Genomic DNA, 18178 nt, shown 5'->3' on the forward strand with positions numbered 1-18178 from the left:
AGGGGCATCGACGGAATCTCTGACTGGGGGGTTCTGGAGAACCGGATCCCCTGTAGATGATGGAAGAGCAGGCAGGCAGGGCTGTGATTTAGAATGTGATGCAGAAGGGTCAGAAAGAGATTAGGCCCAGTACTCATGGGAAGCCAACTGTTCCAGCTGTACCAATGTGCAATTCCATTGACTGACTGAGTTCCATTTGGCTGCTCAGTCTAAGGAGAAATGTAGGCCTAGCACAGAGGAGGAAGTAGCAGTCCCTCTCCAGACTGTCTATTGCTTTTTTTAAAGCCTAAATGAGGCAGAAAATACTGAGGGAGCTCTGATGAGCACTGGTCCCTTTTCTGTGGTTGCTCAGAGAGCTACATCATGTTTGTGAATGTGTTTCACTCTTTCGCCCGCCACTCTCCAGAGGTCTTTACTGTGGAGCCAGCGTCGTTAATGGGCTGTAGGGAGGAGATATGGCCCACTGCTCCGATCTGCACTCATTAAAATGAAGCTGAAACGTTAAAGAGAACCAGACAGACACCATTTTTTAACAGCACACACCTTAGTGCAGTAAACTAAGCACACCGCATAGTGAGATGTTGGTGCTTGGATCAAAGCGATGCCAAAAGAGATACCATATGATTGCTTATGACCTCATGACCTGACCTGACTTGTCTAGCGATATGTACGTTTTTGCTTGAATGTAAAAGGCGCTCCTATCTGGCCTTTCCTGACCTTAAAAGTTTTCAAACACAAGATGTCATCAAGCAGCATACGCTCTGTTCCCGATAGAGGTGAAGTTATAGAATCTGAATCCCTTGAGTGTTATGGAACGCTGAGTGCCTTAAAATGTACACATGAAGTTCCAATGAAAATCAGGAAGCGATAGGAACTACCAACGACATGCTATTGATGACAGAAAAGTTTCAGAAAATTCCAACTATGACCTTCAGTGACTATGTAACCACTAGACTACACTATTTAACAATGTCTTTTTTAAACTATTGTACACATTCTAATATTTTTCATGATGACATTTGCAGATTAAGATATGAATGAAACTACATTCCTTCTCTCACAGTGTTGTTTAAACATTCTACCCTTCGATAGGCCTACACCATGAATGGAAATCATCTTGAATGGGGCTGTATTCAGCCAAATCACTATAGAAACCTCAAATTCCACACAGTGCAGGAAGTCGGTTTGTTTCCATGCCTACTGTACATACGATCCTTAACTACCATAGAACTGAAATGGGGCTGATCTAGAATGGTCATTCTCATTCATTGAATGCAGAGTTCCGTATGGAAGTTTAGAATTTAGTATGTTTTTCAGTGCAAAAATGTAGTTGGCTGACATTTTGGTAGGTCTGTGTTAAATCAAGTGGAACTTCTAGCCATGTCTGTTTTACCTATTTCTAGCCTCACTCTTCTCACCCCTCTCCTTTTTGGCCTCTTTCCAGACCTGCTAAAGACCTGCCAGAAGCACCCCTGGGAGATAGAACTTCTTTCTGTAAGTATAACGTGTTTTCACTTTACATTAAAGGATAGTTCACCTCAGTGGTGCCAATCATTCCTATTCATTTGAATCCTGAGACATTTACACAACAGATTCTGTGGGATATGGAGCTCAACTATAGGCCACATTTGAGGCATGACAAACTTTGGCTTTGGAGAATGAACTATCCCTTTAACTGGAAGCCACATAGGCCGTGCTATGAGAGTAAGGGAGGTGTGGAGATTACGCAGCTCTGTCAACCCACACGCTGTCACGCAGCCTGACCAGAGACGGAAGAGAGACATCCCACTCCCAAATTGTTTCTAGTTCATAAACAGTCAATAAACTAAGTAGACCCAGCTGCTACCATATTGTTGTCTATCGGAGAGTTACCCCTTAAGACTGGACTGTGACGAACAAAAAAATATCCATCTTTTCCCAGACATGAAGTCCGGTAGGGACTGACAAAACTGGACTGGACTGTGCACTGACACCCCAAGCTTGGGGATTGTGAGCTTGTGACAGGTTTCTTTCCTTGTGGACAGGATGTTGTGTGTGCACTGTCGTCTCAAGCATCTTCCACTCCACAGACAGACGGGATGTGAAATGCCTACTTTAGCAAGCTAGGTTCAATTGTAGTGTGCTCAGTCTGAGTGGGGAGTTATCAATGAAATGTTTTGTGAACAGTAGGTAGTTTATCTTCTTTCAATAAGTCTGGTTGCAGCTGTCGACAAACAGCCCTGTAGATAATGTAGCCTGCAGTAGATCTACATGTTCTTAGTTGACAATGCTGCAGAAGTGGTTGTTCCTTCCACCATTTCTATGGCAGGAACTTGAACTAATGGTTAATTCTTATTTATTTAACTAGGCAAGTCAGTTAAGAACAAATTCTTATTTACAATGACGGCCTAGGAACAGTGGGTTAACTGCCTTGTTCAGGGGCAGAAGGACAGATTTTTACCTTGTCAGCTTGGGGATTCAATCTTGCAACCTTTCGGTTACTAGTCCAACGCTCTAACCACTAGGCTACCTGCAGCCTGCAGTGTTTACGTAGGATGGATGTTCACAGAGAAATCTGGAGGTTTCTCCTTATATTGGCCATGCCGTTAAATGGGACTAGGGGTTCACCACTAGTGGGTGGATTAAAAAAAATGTTTAGCTTCATTCCCAAACCTCAAGCGTAGGATATTGGATTAGGCATTCTATAGCAACTTTAAAAACTTTTATTTTTATTTTTTTATAACACCCACCCACAGGAGAGCATTGCTACTGTAAGCGTTATACAGTGGGTTTGAATGAAATATACATATTAAGCCACAATGTTATCAGCAGGGTTTTATACTCAAGTGCTGCCAGTTGATAAGTCTTGCCTTGTGCTTCTGATAGAAGGTTGCTCTGACACAGGCTTGCTAGTGTGTGTAGATAGTGTTTAATGTCGGGCAGTAGATGGATTACAAAGTGTGATGTGAATGGGTCAAAAGGTGACATGAAATACAGTCTACATTCTGTACTACAATGACAGTGAACAACTAGCTGGTGTTAGTTGACTGCACACTGAAAGCAGTGCTCATGGTTAAAATGGAGTGAGAGAGTAGAGAGAATCTCCAGGAAAGATAGGAAAATAATGACCTGAAGATCTGTTGATGCTGTGTTTATTCTGGAAAGTCTCCAAGTTGCAATGAGGAAACGTACAAGCACACATGCACAAACCATAGACACCAAAGTGGGAGCTGACTGAAAGTTTATTTATATTACTGTTAAAAACATGTATAAAATTGGTCCTGGTCCAGAAACAAGGCACACAATGTCAATGTCTTGGTTCATCATCTCGATCTCAGTGTTTTAGTATCAAGCATTCCCTATATAAAAACACATCCACATTTTACAGAACTTAAAATTCCGAGCAGCAAGACAACCATGCAAGAACTTGAGCGATGCAAACTGGATGCTTTCTAGTAGTACGTCTCCCTCTCCACCCAACCTAAAACAGAGAAGATAGAAAACAGGATTTAGAGATCAATTACCTCTGGTAAACAGGTGGACTCAGGAAGGCTGTAGCATACATAAACAATGATCATGTTAACTATCAGTGTGTAGTTCAGACGATCACTGAGGAAGACAGACAAGTGACCGACATCTTTAACATCAACTTAGTCTCTGATAGCATACCGGTTTACTCACATCAAAAGCATTTTCTAAAGCCATTTTTACATAAGCAGTTGTCGATGGAGTGGACTAAATCAAATTTCAAATCAAATGTATTTATATAGCCCTTCTTACATCAGCTGATATCTCAAAGTGCTGTAAAGAAACCCAGCCTAAAACCCCAAACAGCAAGCAATGTAGGTGTAGAAGCACAGTGGCTAGGAAAAACTCCCTAGAAAGGCCAAAACCTAGGAAGAAACCTAGAGAGGAACCAGGCTATGAGGGGTGGCCAGTCCTTTTTTGGCTGTGCCGGGTGGAGATTATAACAGAACATGGCCAAGATGTTCAAATGTTCATAAATGACCAGCATGGTCAAATAATAATAATCACAGTTGTCGAGGGTGTAACAAGTCAGCACCTCAAGAGTAAATGTCAGTTGGCTTTTCATAGCCGATCATTGAGTGCATCTCTACCGCTCCTGCTGTCTCAAGAGAGTTGACTAGACTCCCAAACTTGTCTGTGTCCACTGTCTTGCACTGACTAGTGCATCTGAAAGATTTGCTGCTGCTTAAAGATTTACAGACTTCGCTTGTTTGCCAGATAGTAAGGCTACCTAAATATGCAGACTTACTATCTTCCTGAGAACGAGGGATAATCTTGTGGTTTTGAGAGCCAAACTGAGGACTTGTATGAACAAGTACGGCAGATAGTCACAGTAATAACTAAAAGGGATTTAGCCTCACCTCCTGGGCTGCGTCGGATGATCAGTTTTCGGATTTCATCATAAATAAAGATGAGGAGAGAGTATGGGAAGGCGCAGAACCACCAGCTGGGTCTAAGGAGAAAAGAAAAACAAAACAAAAATAACAGATCTGAAATGACTCCAGACCAGAATACACCAAGAACAGATCTTAACACTTTAAGCAACACATAGCTAAGACTAATACAAGTCCTCCTAGAGTTAAGTATTTTTGGTACTACATTTAAAAATACAAATACATTTAAGAGATGAAGTGTACCTAACTGAAGGGTCTTTACTTACTTGAGTGGGTACATTCTGAGGGCGATGCCCATTCCAGGACAGTAGGACAGGAAGGCGGCCAGGGCGGTCTCCTCAAACAGGCCGAAGATGAGAATCTTGTTCCTGAGGAGGACAGAAGCCGCATTTAAAATCATGTCATTTCTTTCACAACAAAAACTAACAACAGCCGATGCTCTTCAAAATGGCCACTGAACTCACCTCATTCCTTGTTGGAAGACTGAGTTCCTCCTGGTCTTACAGATAATCAAATCAGCCCACTGTACAACCACGATACTGGCGAAGAATGCTGTGTGGCAGGTGAACTCCACAATCTTTCTCTGTTCATAAGTCTGAGGGAAACAGTCAGCAACAGAGGGAGAAACAGTCAAAACACAGTCAGCTAATCATCTAGAATCAGACCAATCAACAAGGCTTGTGAAAACCACATTGGTGTCTGCATACTCACCCACTGCTGGCCATAGCTATCCTCCAGGTCGTTGCAAAATTTGTTGTCCCAGTCCACACGAATACCTAGCAGTCTGGAGGGTAAGAACCCGTTCTCAGCAAGGATCACAAAGTATGTGAAGAACCCAGCCAAAGCCTGGATCATACCTGTGGAGAGATGGAGAGACAGGATCAGATGGGTGCATTTGTATCAGATTCTATCCATGTCATTCTGTCTGTTGGTTTTTCTATGTTGCATCAATCTCCATAAAAAAAATGAAGTTCGATTGTCACATCACCGGATAGGTGCAGGAGAATGTGTTGTTTTACAGGGTCAGCCATAGTAGTAGGGTGCTCCTGGAGCTTATTAAGGATAACTGCCTTGCTCAAGGGTACGGCGCAAGATTTTTCACCCTGTCGGCTCAGGTATTCGAACCAGCGACCTTTCAGTTACTGGGCCAACACTAACCGCTAGGCTACCTGCCGCCCTACAGTGATTCCCAAGGAGTACCACGTTGGTGGGAGAGGTTCGCGACCCATGATATGATGCAATCGCAGTATGTGAATGCTGTCTATATCAGTGTTTCCGCTTAAGGAAAGTCCCGCTCACGTGGAAACCTCTGGTTTAAACCTATTTTTGGCTCCATCACCAAAGGGTGAAACTCTTGAGCCAGAGACATCCCATAATCACTCAGAGACCCCTTCTCTTATCACCAGGGAGGCTATTTCTGGCACATACCCCACTTCCAGCTGATCCCAAAACCACCCAGTCAACTTAAGAGTCTAGAATCCAGTTTGAGGTGTATGAGATGTTAATCTTTCATCTAAGAATGAAAATACTTTGTTTTGCGCAAGTCAGGCTTTGTGAAAAGGGGTCTTACCGATTTGACCGTAGGCTATGCTGATAAGTCTTTCGTTCACTAGTTTGTCTGTTTTGGAGTTTCTGGGCTGTCTCTTCATGATGTCACTCTCGGCAGCTTCGTAGGCCAGTGAGATGGCGGGGACCTGGAAAGTTGAGGACGATTTGAACAATTAGAATAAAACTGAACAGTAAACAAAGATTTCGAAAATAAAAATCTTAAATATACAAATACCATATCAGTTCCCAAGTCGATACAGAGGATGGTGACAGTTCCTAGGGGCAGTGGAATGTTGGCGATGATGAAGAAGAGGAAGGGTGTGATTTCTGGAATGTTACTGGTCAGGGTGTAGGCGATGGACTTCTTCAAGTTGTCAAAGATCAGACGGCCTAGGAAAGGTACATACATAACGTTAGTGAAAATAATGCAAAATAGACGGAACTCCAAAAATTCAAAATCCACTGAAATGCTGCTTCTACCTTCTTCGACACCAGTCACGATGGAGGCAAAGTTGTCATCCAGGAGGATCATGTCTGCAGCCTGCTTGGAGACGTCAAATCCTGAGATACCCATAGCAACACCGATGTCAGCCTTCTTCAGAGCAGGAGAATCGTTCACACCATCACCTGTCACAGCTACAATAGCACCCTGTGGATAAGGAGGAGAGGTGTTTGAGTCTATGGAGAGACAGAAGTCTAGAGAGAGAAAACTGGTAAACACATTTTTAATTTGAAAGGAATTTATCTACACTACGTTCACTCTGTTTACATCTCGTGAGATAGGCCTAGTGTCTTTAAGTTGAGCTGAATATTACCTGGCGCTGGCAGCCCTCCACGATAATAAGCTTCTGCTGAGGAGAGGTTCTGGCAAACACAATCTCTGTGTGATATTTCAGGATGTCGTCCAACTGTTCAGCGCTCAGGTCCTTGAGGTCACCGCCATGGACCACACAGGCCTTGGCATCCCTGGGAAAAATGTACCCTTTATTTATGGGAAATCCCATTGATATGAAGACATTTCTATAATGTCTATAAGCGCTCATGAGAAGGACCTGACATTCAAGCTTGAATGAAATCTTAGGAAAAAGGCCTTCAAAAATGAAAAAAAATGTATGAGTTTAACTGTTGTTTCCAACAACAGAACTTAAATATTTTTTTTGTATTACCTAGGGTCAACTTCATTGACTGGAATGTTCAGACGAGCAGCAATGTCCTCAACAGTCTCGTTTCCTTCAGAAATGATGCCCACACCCTTGGCAATGGCTTTGGCAGTGATGGGATGATCACCAGTGACCATGATAACCTAAGGGAAGGAAGGGAAGAGGAGTGGTCTGGTCACAGTGGCTGCGATGTGGATTGAATGAAGAGTCTTGTGTTTAGAATGATATTGCCATACCTTGATTCCAGCACTCCTGCACTTGCCCACAGCGTCAGGCACAGCAGCACGGGGAGGGTCAATCATGGACATTAGGCCAACGAAGCACAGATTCTCAGTTGGGAAGTTCACCTCTTCACAGTCAAACTGGAAGCCCTCAGCGAACTGGTCATCAGGGAGCTGGAAATGACAGAACCCTAGACGGATACAAAATGGTGAAAATGTGAATTGAAAAAAGGAGCAAAAGCACAATTTTACACCTCACATTGGATCATTTGACAACACAGATGGAATAACAAAAATACAGTAGTATTGGCTAGTGATGACTGAAATAAATTACTATTACCCAGCACTCGCTCTCCCAGACCACCCAGTTCCATGTAGGCGTTCTGGAAAGAGTCCTTCATCTCGTCATCTAGAGGCTGTTCTTTGCCCTGGATCAAAATGGTGGAGCAGCGGTCCAGGATCCTCTCAGGGGCTCCCTTCATCACCAGCAGATGCTTGGACTCACCCTCATTCTTGTTTAGGTGAACGGAGAGCTAAGGGATAAAATTATAGGAGCAGCCATTTTGAAAACAGATTACCAGAATAGGAATAACCATGTTGATCTCTGTGCCAAAGGGAAGGGTTTTCAAAGACAGTGAAACATATGCCCTTATTTCGTGTGGCAGGGTGCTACCGTGCCATTGACCTACCTGGTATTTGTTGGTGGAGTTGAATGGGATTTCAGCGACCTTGGTGTACTGGTCTCTCATGCCTTGCACAGATCCACAGCACAGCTCAATACACTTCAGCAGGGCAGACTCTGAGGCATCACCAGCCACATCCCTCTGTGAGACGGAAACGAGTAGGCAGATGAAGTGGACGTGGTATGCCGCTGGCGCACACTCTCTTTCACACACTAGCACTTCCAAGTGGCCCAAGACATTAAAATGCCCTCCATCAATTTAAACTGAATGAAAAGGAAATCTTTGTAGATTGAGCCTGGTAGAAGACAAAGACCGTGACAAAGAGAAACTGAAAATAAGGGGTGAAATTAAGTGTGGTAATCACAGCTAGTCCAAGGTAAGATGATTAACGGAGTGAGAGGTTATATTCCAGGGGATTGCAAGGGCTAAGGCAATATGAGGCATTCAGGCGACAGGGGAGGAATTACATAAGGTGAAAGACAACCCTGTTGAGCCTTTTCACCAGCTTTACATGCTGAACTCCTGTCGATAGCTCCATGTGTATACTGTTGTCAATTCACTCTGGGGAAATGAGACACTTACTTTAAGGATAGGAATACCGCTCTGTTCTGCCAGGAAGACGGCACGGTTACACAGGCCAGCGACTCTAGCCAGGGCAGCCCAGGTGGCAGAGCTCCTGTCAAAGGAGGTACCACTCTGGTTCTCTGTGGTGTCAGCCTCATGGATCTGGTTGTCGAACCACATGTGAGCCACGGTCATTCTGTTCTGAGTCAGGGTTCCGGTCTTGTCAGAGCAAATGGTGGAAGTGGAACCCAAGGTCTCAACAGCTTCGAGATTCTTCACCAGGCAGTTCTTCTTGGCCATACGCTTGGCAGTCAGAGTTAAACACACCTACGGAGAAAGCCGAAAGTCACTCAACATGTCTGTCGAATAAAATTGCCAATGTACTGGTTTTTGGAGCCATATGTGAAGTGTTTGAAAAAAAAGCACTCCCGAAAGACAGTACTCACAGTTACAGTGGCCAGGAGACCCTCAGGCACATTAGCGACAATGATTCCGATGAGGAAGATGACAGCCTCCAGCCAAGAGTATCCGAGGATGAGGGACAGGACAAAGAAAGACATGCCCAGGAAGACAGCCACACCGGTGATGATGTGAATGAAGTGCTCAATTTCAATGGAGATGGGGGTACGTCCGACTTCCAGGCCAGAGGCGAGGGTAGCAATACGACCCATAACAGTGCGGTCACCAGTGTTGATGACAATACCTCTGGCAGTTCCTGCAGGAAATAACGTGCAGATTTAATGTAACAATCATGCCATCATATTGACTACTGTTTAACAGCACAGTTGACAGTGATTCAACCTCAGAAATGGTGGACATACTTTATACAGCAACAGGACTTCATCAAAGCTAGCCCAGTCATGGTTTGTTTTCTTTTATTTATTTGCCAGGGACCATGTACAACATGCCCTTGCACCAGATTTAGCTAGATTGCTAATTTGCATCTGTGGTCCCTGGGCATCATTTATTGGTTTGTTTCTCATCTGAGCAACTCTGCTCTGTTAAAGTACCTTCAACACAGTTGGTAGAGAAGAAGGCAATGTTCCTTGTCTCCAGGGGGTTGTCATTGGAGTAGTCCGGAGTACGTGTCTGGGGCTCAGATTCACCAGTGAGGGAGGAGTTGTCCACCTGAGTGGGGAGGGAATTAGATTAATACAATAATGAATGGCACGGACATGGGCGGAACGTGACATATTTGGAGCAAGGGGATTTTAAAGTACCCACTTTGCAACCGCTGGCAGAGATGATTCGCAAATCGGCAGGAATCCTGTCTCCACCTTTTACCTCCACCAGATCTCCAACCACCACTTGTTGAGCATTGATGTTCATCTTCTCACCGTCACGGACAACCAGGGCTTGCTACAAGGCAGAGGACAACAAGATTAAACTTTAAATGTAACAATATAGGGGGAAAAAACACCTTAAAAATAATTCATTTCTAAACAGCCAGTACCTGTGGGACCAGGTTCTTGAAGGAGTCCATGATCTTTGAGCTCTTGGCCTCTTGGTAGTAGGAGAAACAGCCAGTAACAATGACAACAGCAGAGAGTACAACACCCAGGTACAACTGTGAGGGACAAAGATGCAAAACGTGTTAGAATTAAGTTAACTCCCCCACACAAACACCAATACAAAAGAACTACAAAACCCAAGCATCATCTGCTTTCAATTCCATCACAATGTCAATAAAATCAACATTCTTCATCTTGTAATCTTACGTTATCATTGGCCGGCTCATCCTCCATGGCTGCCTGGATTCCGTAGGCCAGGAAGCAGAGAAGAGCGCCAGTCCACAGCAGCATGGAGAACCCGCCAAACATCTGCTTGCAGAACTTTACCCACTCAGGGGTAGTGGGAGGAGGGGTCAGGGAATTGGGGCCATCACGGGCAAGGTTCTCGGCAGCCTTAGCACTGGATAACCCCTAAGGAAATACAAAATTGGTTGTGTTACTTTACATGTCGAGACCTCAAATTAAGATGCAGTAGGATACTTCAATTTAAAAGAATGGGTGCTTCCCTCCCACCCAATCTTTTAAGGGTATACCTTTATTGACCCTTGCTTTTTAAAATCAAGTATATTGCTATATTCGGGCATATCTAGGTACCCCACCCTTCCCCCCCGTTCTTGAGATTCTCTCTCACAGCACGTGATAAGGAGGAAGCAAATTGTCAACACAATAATATCTCTCTGCGAGGTCTGTCATTGGCAGACAGAGACACTGCAGGGCCAAGTCATAACTCTAATTTCACATGAGGCAGAGAACAGAGAAACAAGTCAATGGGGCTCTGGAGAGAGTCGAGGTGCTGACAGTTGCCAGGCAACTCGCTGCAAACAATGAAAACAGGGCCATCTCCTCTGCTGGGATTGAGCGCATCCTAAATCTGGGCTGAGGTGCTATGAGCCTGCTGCTTGTGAATTATTCAAAAGGACCACTCGGCTGCGCTGCTAGGTTTGGAGGCGGTAATCTACTATTCCCCTTGATCTCCCAATCATGATCAAGAATCCATTTGCATGGATGTAAAAGAGGGATAAAGCATCTCTCGTATTGCCTTGGATATTTGTCACATCCAAGTCTATGATGACCCCCTTCTTCGACGGTTTAATAATTGGAAGAGATCCCAAGAGTCCGAAACCCATAACTTGAGCCGAACTTTGAAGTCCATCACTTGACTTAATTTTTCTATTAAATAATTGAAACTATTCGAATTGAGGAGAACCGAGCTGAATTGCCCTCCAGCTGTGGTCGATAAGCAACTAATTTGTTAACAGAAAACAGTGCAGGGGAGATGAATGAATCGCCAACTGAAATGAAAATGAGCGAAGCTCCAAACTTACCCTACTAAGGTCGGTGCCGTATTTGCGGTTGAGCTCATCCAGGGTCAGTTTATGGTCATCCTATGGGACAGAGATTAGGAACATGTCACTGACAAGCATACTGCATTGCACTTCTGCACCAACAAGATAAACATACAGTGCATTACATGCAGCGCCAAGCTTGACACCAAGTCAGTGACACCAACACACGAGTGACCAAGACTTGTGATTTAAAGATGAACGTGAGATTGAAAGTGAATGAAAGTGAGAGAAGCCAACTCACCAGATCAACTTCCTTTTTCAACTCATCCATGTCCCTCTCCTTCTTCATGGCCTTGGCATTCTTCTTCTTGCCTCCCTGCTCAGAGGTCGCCGCCAGCTCATACTGTTCCCGTCCTTCCTACAGAGGGCAAGAAGAGATTGTTAGGAGAGATAAGAAAAAAATAAAAATATACAAACACATAATAAAATAGGTAGAAAGAGGCCCTTTAGAGCTCTGCCCGAGAAAATATAATCTTCACCCAACTCAAGCCAAAGCCCCTGATGCAGAATCTGCTTATAGTATAGTTTCCCATAGTGTTTCCAAGGCATGAATAAAACCCAAGTCTGGGGGCCCAACTCTTGAAAGGTAATTCGTTGAGTCAATTAGAGACTCACTCATTTGAACAAAGGATAAAAATGCTACTTTTCAGTTACAAATGACTTACCAGAAGTCACCCAACAACTTGTGGGTTATTGATGTAGCATTGTTCTACTGAACATAAGCCCAGTTATCATTTATAAAACAAACGTGACCTATACAGGTATGGTGCAACAAGTACAAAGATAGTTGTGGCCGTCCCTTTTGGACCATCACCCGGTAGGCTTTCACCTTTTAGCGTCTACGACCTGTTCTAGATAGCCCAATTACTTTCACTACTCAGCAGAAGAAACTCAGATGTTTGAAAATGGCATCTGTCTGAAGTTCATGAGGAATGCTTAATGAAGAATCATGTCACAGACCGTCACTTTGCACAACTGCGTCAATAAGGAGAGCTGTGGGGCTGAGGGTCATTGCAACATACTCCACTGCAATCCAGGAATGTCAGACTATTAGGCCCTATGTCACAATACTTTGTCCAGAATAGGGGCAAAATGAACTCTCCAGAGGGGAAAAGATGCACACCATTGGCTTGGTTCTCGAGTACACACAGAACTTTCTTCCTCTCATTGTGAAAGTCCAAAATAACCCTGGCACCTCACCTTCTGCAAACACATTGTTCATTCACTCTTCCCTTTCTCCATTATCAATCAGTCACTTTTGGGAAGAGGACAAAGACCTGTTGAAGAATGCGCATCAGCTAGACGGCTGAAAAGGGGAGGGTGTTGGGACACTGCGGCAACAGGATAATGGACAGTACCAGATAAACATCGGTAAGGCAGTTAGCGATCAGAAATTATTCAGGTTCTACTGGTGTTCAGAAGTGTTTTGGCTGTGGGGGAGAGAGCTCTACATGCTTCTCTGATTTGACCCTATGGGGTTACACAAAAGCTGCTTGACTCTAAGCAAGACAGTTCCTGGTTCAGAATGTGATCCCCAAGTCACAGACGCGTGACTGATAATTAAGCTTTTTGTTTGGTTACAACTGAATCCAACATAAGGTGTCCTACCAGTTTTGTTTTTGCTGTTGGAACAGTAAAGGGTAGAGGTGGAACGACAAGTCCTGCTGGAGTCTTCCGGGCCCCCTCAAGGAATCTGTTGTCGCAGTCCCCTGTGGTCTTTTTATTAGTTGACAGGCACACCCGACTTGCCCTTCTTGGAAATGCACCCTCCCCCCCCACTAATACTATTTAGAAATATCCCTTTTACTTTCCCAATTGTGTACACATCCGTTATTACCACAATGAAGCAAGGAAGGGAGGATGCTGTTTTGGAAGTATTACTCAGCTGTCTCTCAAAGGTAACAGAAAGCTACTGCACTGAAAACAGGAAAAAAAAAGTGTGGATGTCAGCAATTGTGTGGAATCTCTCACAAGACCAATCACGCAAAAACAACAGTTGTCCCACTGCAAGCCTGAGAACAATGAGGCTTTGTACCTCTATAGAGAACCACGTAAAAACAAGAATGAAAAATGGGGCAGAGAAATATATCTTTAGAGTGACTTTATTTTGGACAAACTGTACAGTCACGGAATTTATCCAGACCCTCTTAGCAAAACACTTAAGATACCAGGCTTACCGCATTCTTATACGGGATTACTGTAATGGTTTGATCTGGGAGTGGGAGCAACACCACTGTGGTAAACATGGCTTGGGTCTGCATACCATTTCTCCCATAGTTCAAAGTAGTATATTCAACTGCGTAATCGTTGTTCTCATGAACGTTGCATATGGGAGTGAGTGTAATTAGTCAGGGACAGAAAGAGAAACAACTATGTGTGAAAGAGAGTGCAAGAACGCAGGGTGGGTGGAGAAGGGGGTGAAGCCGGCAAGACATCCTTTCCAAGAGGACAGGAAGTTTGAAAGAACAACTGTCAAAAACAACAGCGATAGACAGAACAGAGCCTCAGTGAGACGAGGGGCCTCTCACTTTTACGCTAAAACAACACCACTGCCAGATCAACAAAAGTTCATAAGAGACGGTCGAGCGGGTGCATATTTTACAGCCAGGGTCGAATTCCTGTGAACACCATTCCTGGTTCTGTTCCTGTACGTGTGCCAAATACAAAAGCTGCTCACTCAAGCATATTGGCTCCTCCTCGCCCTGGGACTTTGCCCTGTTGCTACAGGCGACATAACCACACCTCTCAGATATCTGAATGGACCGAGTCACGTGTTACTCTCCTCCCCCTTTTCTCTCCCTCTTCAGTTTAGAAAAAAGTTCATTTATTCACAAGAAACGCATTTAAAACTCCCACCACGTCCGCTGGAAGAGTCGGTTTTCCCACAGAACAAAAGATGGTGAATGCCAGTGTTTCTCCTTAAGACCCCAGGAACCACAGTTAAATGCAGAAAACGAATCAATGGGATGCAACTTCCTTCATTGCACTAGTCTGAAACGTAGGTTAGAACAGAACGCACGTGGCTGTTGCGATATGCCGATTGTAAGTAGGCCTATGGGACAAAGTTTTTTTTTTTACAATTCCCTCGGCAGTTGGAACAATAGAAATGACAGTGGAGGAAACAGAAGGTGTAATAATGTGTGGTACTCTCCATAATGTTTAGGCAGCTAAGCCAAACGAGATGGGGTGACGTGACAAAAAGGATGCCTAATACATAGTGACTGTCGAGCAGAAAGAATGTAAAATCCTCAGGCAAGAGAGAGAGCAATTTTTTTTTAAAGAGCGCTAGAGAGCAGGTCTCTTGGTTCCACAGTGGACCCCTGGGGGGAAAGAATGGTCAGCTGAGGCCACAACCTGATAGTAGCTCAGAGGTGGAACACTGGAGAGAAATAAAGAATTCCCCAATTACTTCACCATATAAAAAAAGGCCTTGTTTTGGACATATTCTAGGCCTCGTTTGTTTACAGTGGAGATTTTCCACAAGCCACTTTCCATCACATTCAGTGGTGGGATCTTTAAAACAATGACCCCCCCTTGATGAAAGATGGCGAGAAAAGAAGTGGAAAAACAAAGAAAGAATGCGCCCTAATAACGTTACAGGAAATCGGCCTTGTTTTCAGATCATCAGTTTATTTTGAGAGATGGAAACAATAGCCATAGTATTCCATTTCGGGAAGGAACTTTTGGGCGTTTCAATTTGTTGACAGTGAGCAGTTGTATACTATCATACCTCTTGATTTTCCATTTCATTACAGAAAAACTGAATTTTTCCTCCATCTGCCATTCAATCAAATTCTGCCAGCTCCCTCTGAACAGGAGCCTATGAACAATGATGACAATGCAGCAACTGGTGCCTCTCATCTTCACAGCGGTCTCCCTTCCATATACCTCACCACTCTAACCAACCCTTTGCTCCCTCCAGCCCTATGCCACCCTCATTCTCTCCCTGTACCGCTCACTCCCCCCTCTCTCATCCCTCTCTGTGGTCTCCTGGAAATCATTAGTCCGGCTGTCCAAGCATCTGCGCCTATTGCGCGTGTGATGGACCGGAGCGCTGAGAAGAGGACAGAAGGGGCGGGGGCAGAGCAGTGTTCACCACCATACAGGGAAAAAATCCAAAACACTTGGAGGTTTGCTGCTCTGCATTCACATCATACAACCAATCTGTCTCTCTAATCACCCCTCTCTTACTGTAGCTGTGAATGCATAATTTATCACTGTGCCAGTGTGATCCGTTGCCCAGCAGGGAGTGGCGAGCCTTTTATATGATGCTATTAACCTCCCTGATATCCCACCAGTCTGCCATACAGTAGTCAATACAGTGCCCAAATACAGGAGTAACAGGTAGGTAGCTGTAAAATATAAAACATCAAATAAAAATCACCCCAATAATTGATGCATTTTCCATCACCATAAAATTGCAGGTAGTTATTTAGACAGGTGTATTGCCCATAAAAAAACAAAAAAAAACTTAATTCTACAAGTCTAGAACAATATGCCTTGAAGTGAGAGGAATATACAACAAATCTAGTGTATTGAACGTCATTGGAGCAACTAGGAGATTTCATTTGTCTTGGACCGATTTGTATCACATTTAATAAAAACTATAGTTTTTTTTTGGAAAAGCGATGACTTTCATTAATACATGAGGGGGCTGTAGTTGATGTAGGTCTTCCCAAAGACACGTTGTAGGCCTATCTGAACATTCGCAGAATGTAGGCTACACAAGCACATGCCAAATCCGTGTACAACAATTAAGCCTTCAGTGGAATACATTTATTTTTTAAAGAGATTTTGCAGGTGCTCAAACGTTATTAATGAACAGTTCGGTATTTTCCCCAGAGTCAGATGACCTCGTGGATACCATTGTTGGGTCTCTGCGTCCAGTATTACGAAAGTTAGAGGTATTTTCGTGAGCCAATGCTAACTAGTGTTAGCGTGTTCCCATATACTTCAAGTCATTGCGCTAACGCTTGTTAGCAATTTCCTTCAAACTGAACGCAGACATAAAAATGGTATCCACGAGTTGGTCTAACTCTGAGGAAGTAGATAAGGGCATCCTGCTAAAATCCAGAACTATCCTTTTAAGCGGCCAACGTGAATTATTCAAATATAGTCCATCTACATAACTACATTCTTTCAACGAGCATGACAAAAAAAATAAACACCGACGACTTTGGCGCATGGTTGATATTGTGAATGGGGTGGACTACGGTTATTATTCAATTTACGAAGAACAGACTTTCGCAATAGCCTACAGTCGCAACTACATTTAACCAATTGATTAAGAATCTGAATATGACCTGTATTTCCCATTGATTAACAAAATTCAGTCAAGAGGGTTACAAGTCACCATGAAAGACTCATTGAAACAAAGACCATCACTTCTATTCAGAAGTGGGCTACAGGCTCTGTATGGCCGTGTATCTCAAAGTAACACGAGTCACAAGATAGCATGTCTGCCCGCACTTCCCGCAACATTTGTAGCCACCTTGACCGCAGTTTACTTGGATGAAAATAAACATTGTATCAATCTTCAAACTTGTCTTACACCGCCAATTCTATCATCGTAGGGCTTACAAGCTTTTCTCCTTGGCGACTAGATCCAAGCTAACCAACCTGTGGATCTTCAGTATCAATGTAAAAACGACACATTTCTAACCCTAATTGACACTCGATCAAGACACTTTATGAAAGCAACGTTTGTTCAGCCTACAAAATGCGGAAGTCACTCTCCCATCGCAGGCATTTTGAAAAAAAATGCGTCCATCTACGTACATGTGATCATTTGAAAACAACTTCGACTGTATTATAAAAAAATTTTTGAATCCATACCACTTTTGACAAGTAGCCTACAATTAAGAATTGCGTAAATTAGGCTACAGTAGCATTTCATGGTGAAGATGGAAAGAAAAAGCGCACTTACTCCACGTCCCATGTTTGCAGTTTTGTGGAGGAAAAAAAACTTATTGAACAATCAAATCCCAATTTACTTAAAAACTAATTGAAAAATGTATTGCCCCTGGATGTGCCCTTATCCACACGTGTCACTCCTACCGGACACGCATCCAAGCTCCCGGTCTCATTAAAAGGTCCAATACTTATATACAGTGTTCCTTTCGATCGTGACGTCTGCACTTTTTGCCATGGTAACATAGAATGGAGGGGCGGAGTCCCCATTATTGAATGTTTTACGATTATCGGCCTTCATAAAGTAGATTGAATCCATTGCGTGACAATGGACTTTAGTCTCTGTAACTTCAAATATTTATGAAGGAAATTCACTTGGTCTCTACTGTGCAGGCTTATTCTTATTAGGATAAAATCTCTGTCAATATCTCTCACCACTCATATTCATAATGGATACTAACCTATCCTCATCCTCTTTAAACCTATCCTCAAACCTCTTTAAGAATACTCTACATGTTTTGTTTGTCCCTTTTCTCTTAATTTCCACATAGATTTAAGAATAAACATGATTTAAACAAACACACTCTTTCTCTCTCTCAATCACTCTCTCTCTCTCTTCATTCCTTATTTTAACCTCATTTCTGGAAAGCGATAATTTTTGTGTAAACTCCATCACTGGTCTTTAGGAAGTTTAAACTTGAACGAACCAGGCCGTTAAACCCTGTAGGATGTAAACTTTGCCTCCTGACCCTGGCATGAACACTTCGTGGACAATGTGACCTTGTCAGAAGAATAATGGAAGCCTGGAAGATGGCAGGTTGTTGCATCTACAAAT

At 43.5% G+C, this 18178-nt stretch overlaps 1 protein-coding gene across 1 annotated transcript; it reads right to left on the reverse strand.

Annotated features, from left to right (window-relative positions):
* Positions 1 to 3203: 3203 nt before the first annotated feature.
* Positions 3204 to 17580, reverse strand: LOC100380633 (sodium/potassium-transporting ATPase subunit alpha-1). Its single transcript, XM_014152158.3, has 22 exons — positions 17360 to 17580; positions 11675 to 11791; positions 11413 to 11472; positions 10295 to 10498; positions 10030 to 10143; positions 9801 to 9935; positions 9587 to 9704; positions 9023 to 9291; positions 8595 to 8903; positions 8019 to 8153; positions 7670 to 7862; positions 7345 to 7520; positions 7115 to 7251; positions 6764 to 6914; positions 6429 to 6597; positions 6184 to 6338; positions 5971 to 6094; positions 5112 to 5257; positions 4865 to 4995; positions 4667 to 4768; positions 4368 to 4459; positions 3204 to 3460 (listed from the first exon to the last, which is right to left on the reverse strand). The coding sequence occupies exons 1-22, from the start codon at positions 17369 to 17371 to the stop codon at positions 3432 to 3434; spliced, it is 3078 nt and encodes a 1025-aa protein (XP_014007633.2). The 5' UTR covers positions 17372 to 17580; the 3' UTR covers positions 3204 to 3431.
* Between the last annotated feature and the right edge of the window lie 598 nt (positions 17581 to 18178).

The sequence above is a fragment of the Salmo salar genome, chromosome 17, assembly GCF_965601325.2.
Source record: "Salmo salar chromosome 17, fSalSal1, whole genome shotgun sequence".
In the NCBI taxonomy this organism is placed as follows: Eukaryota; Metazoa; Chordata; class Actinopteri; order Salmoniformes; family Salmonidae; genus Salmo; species Salmo salar.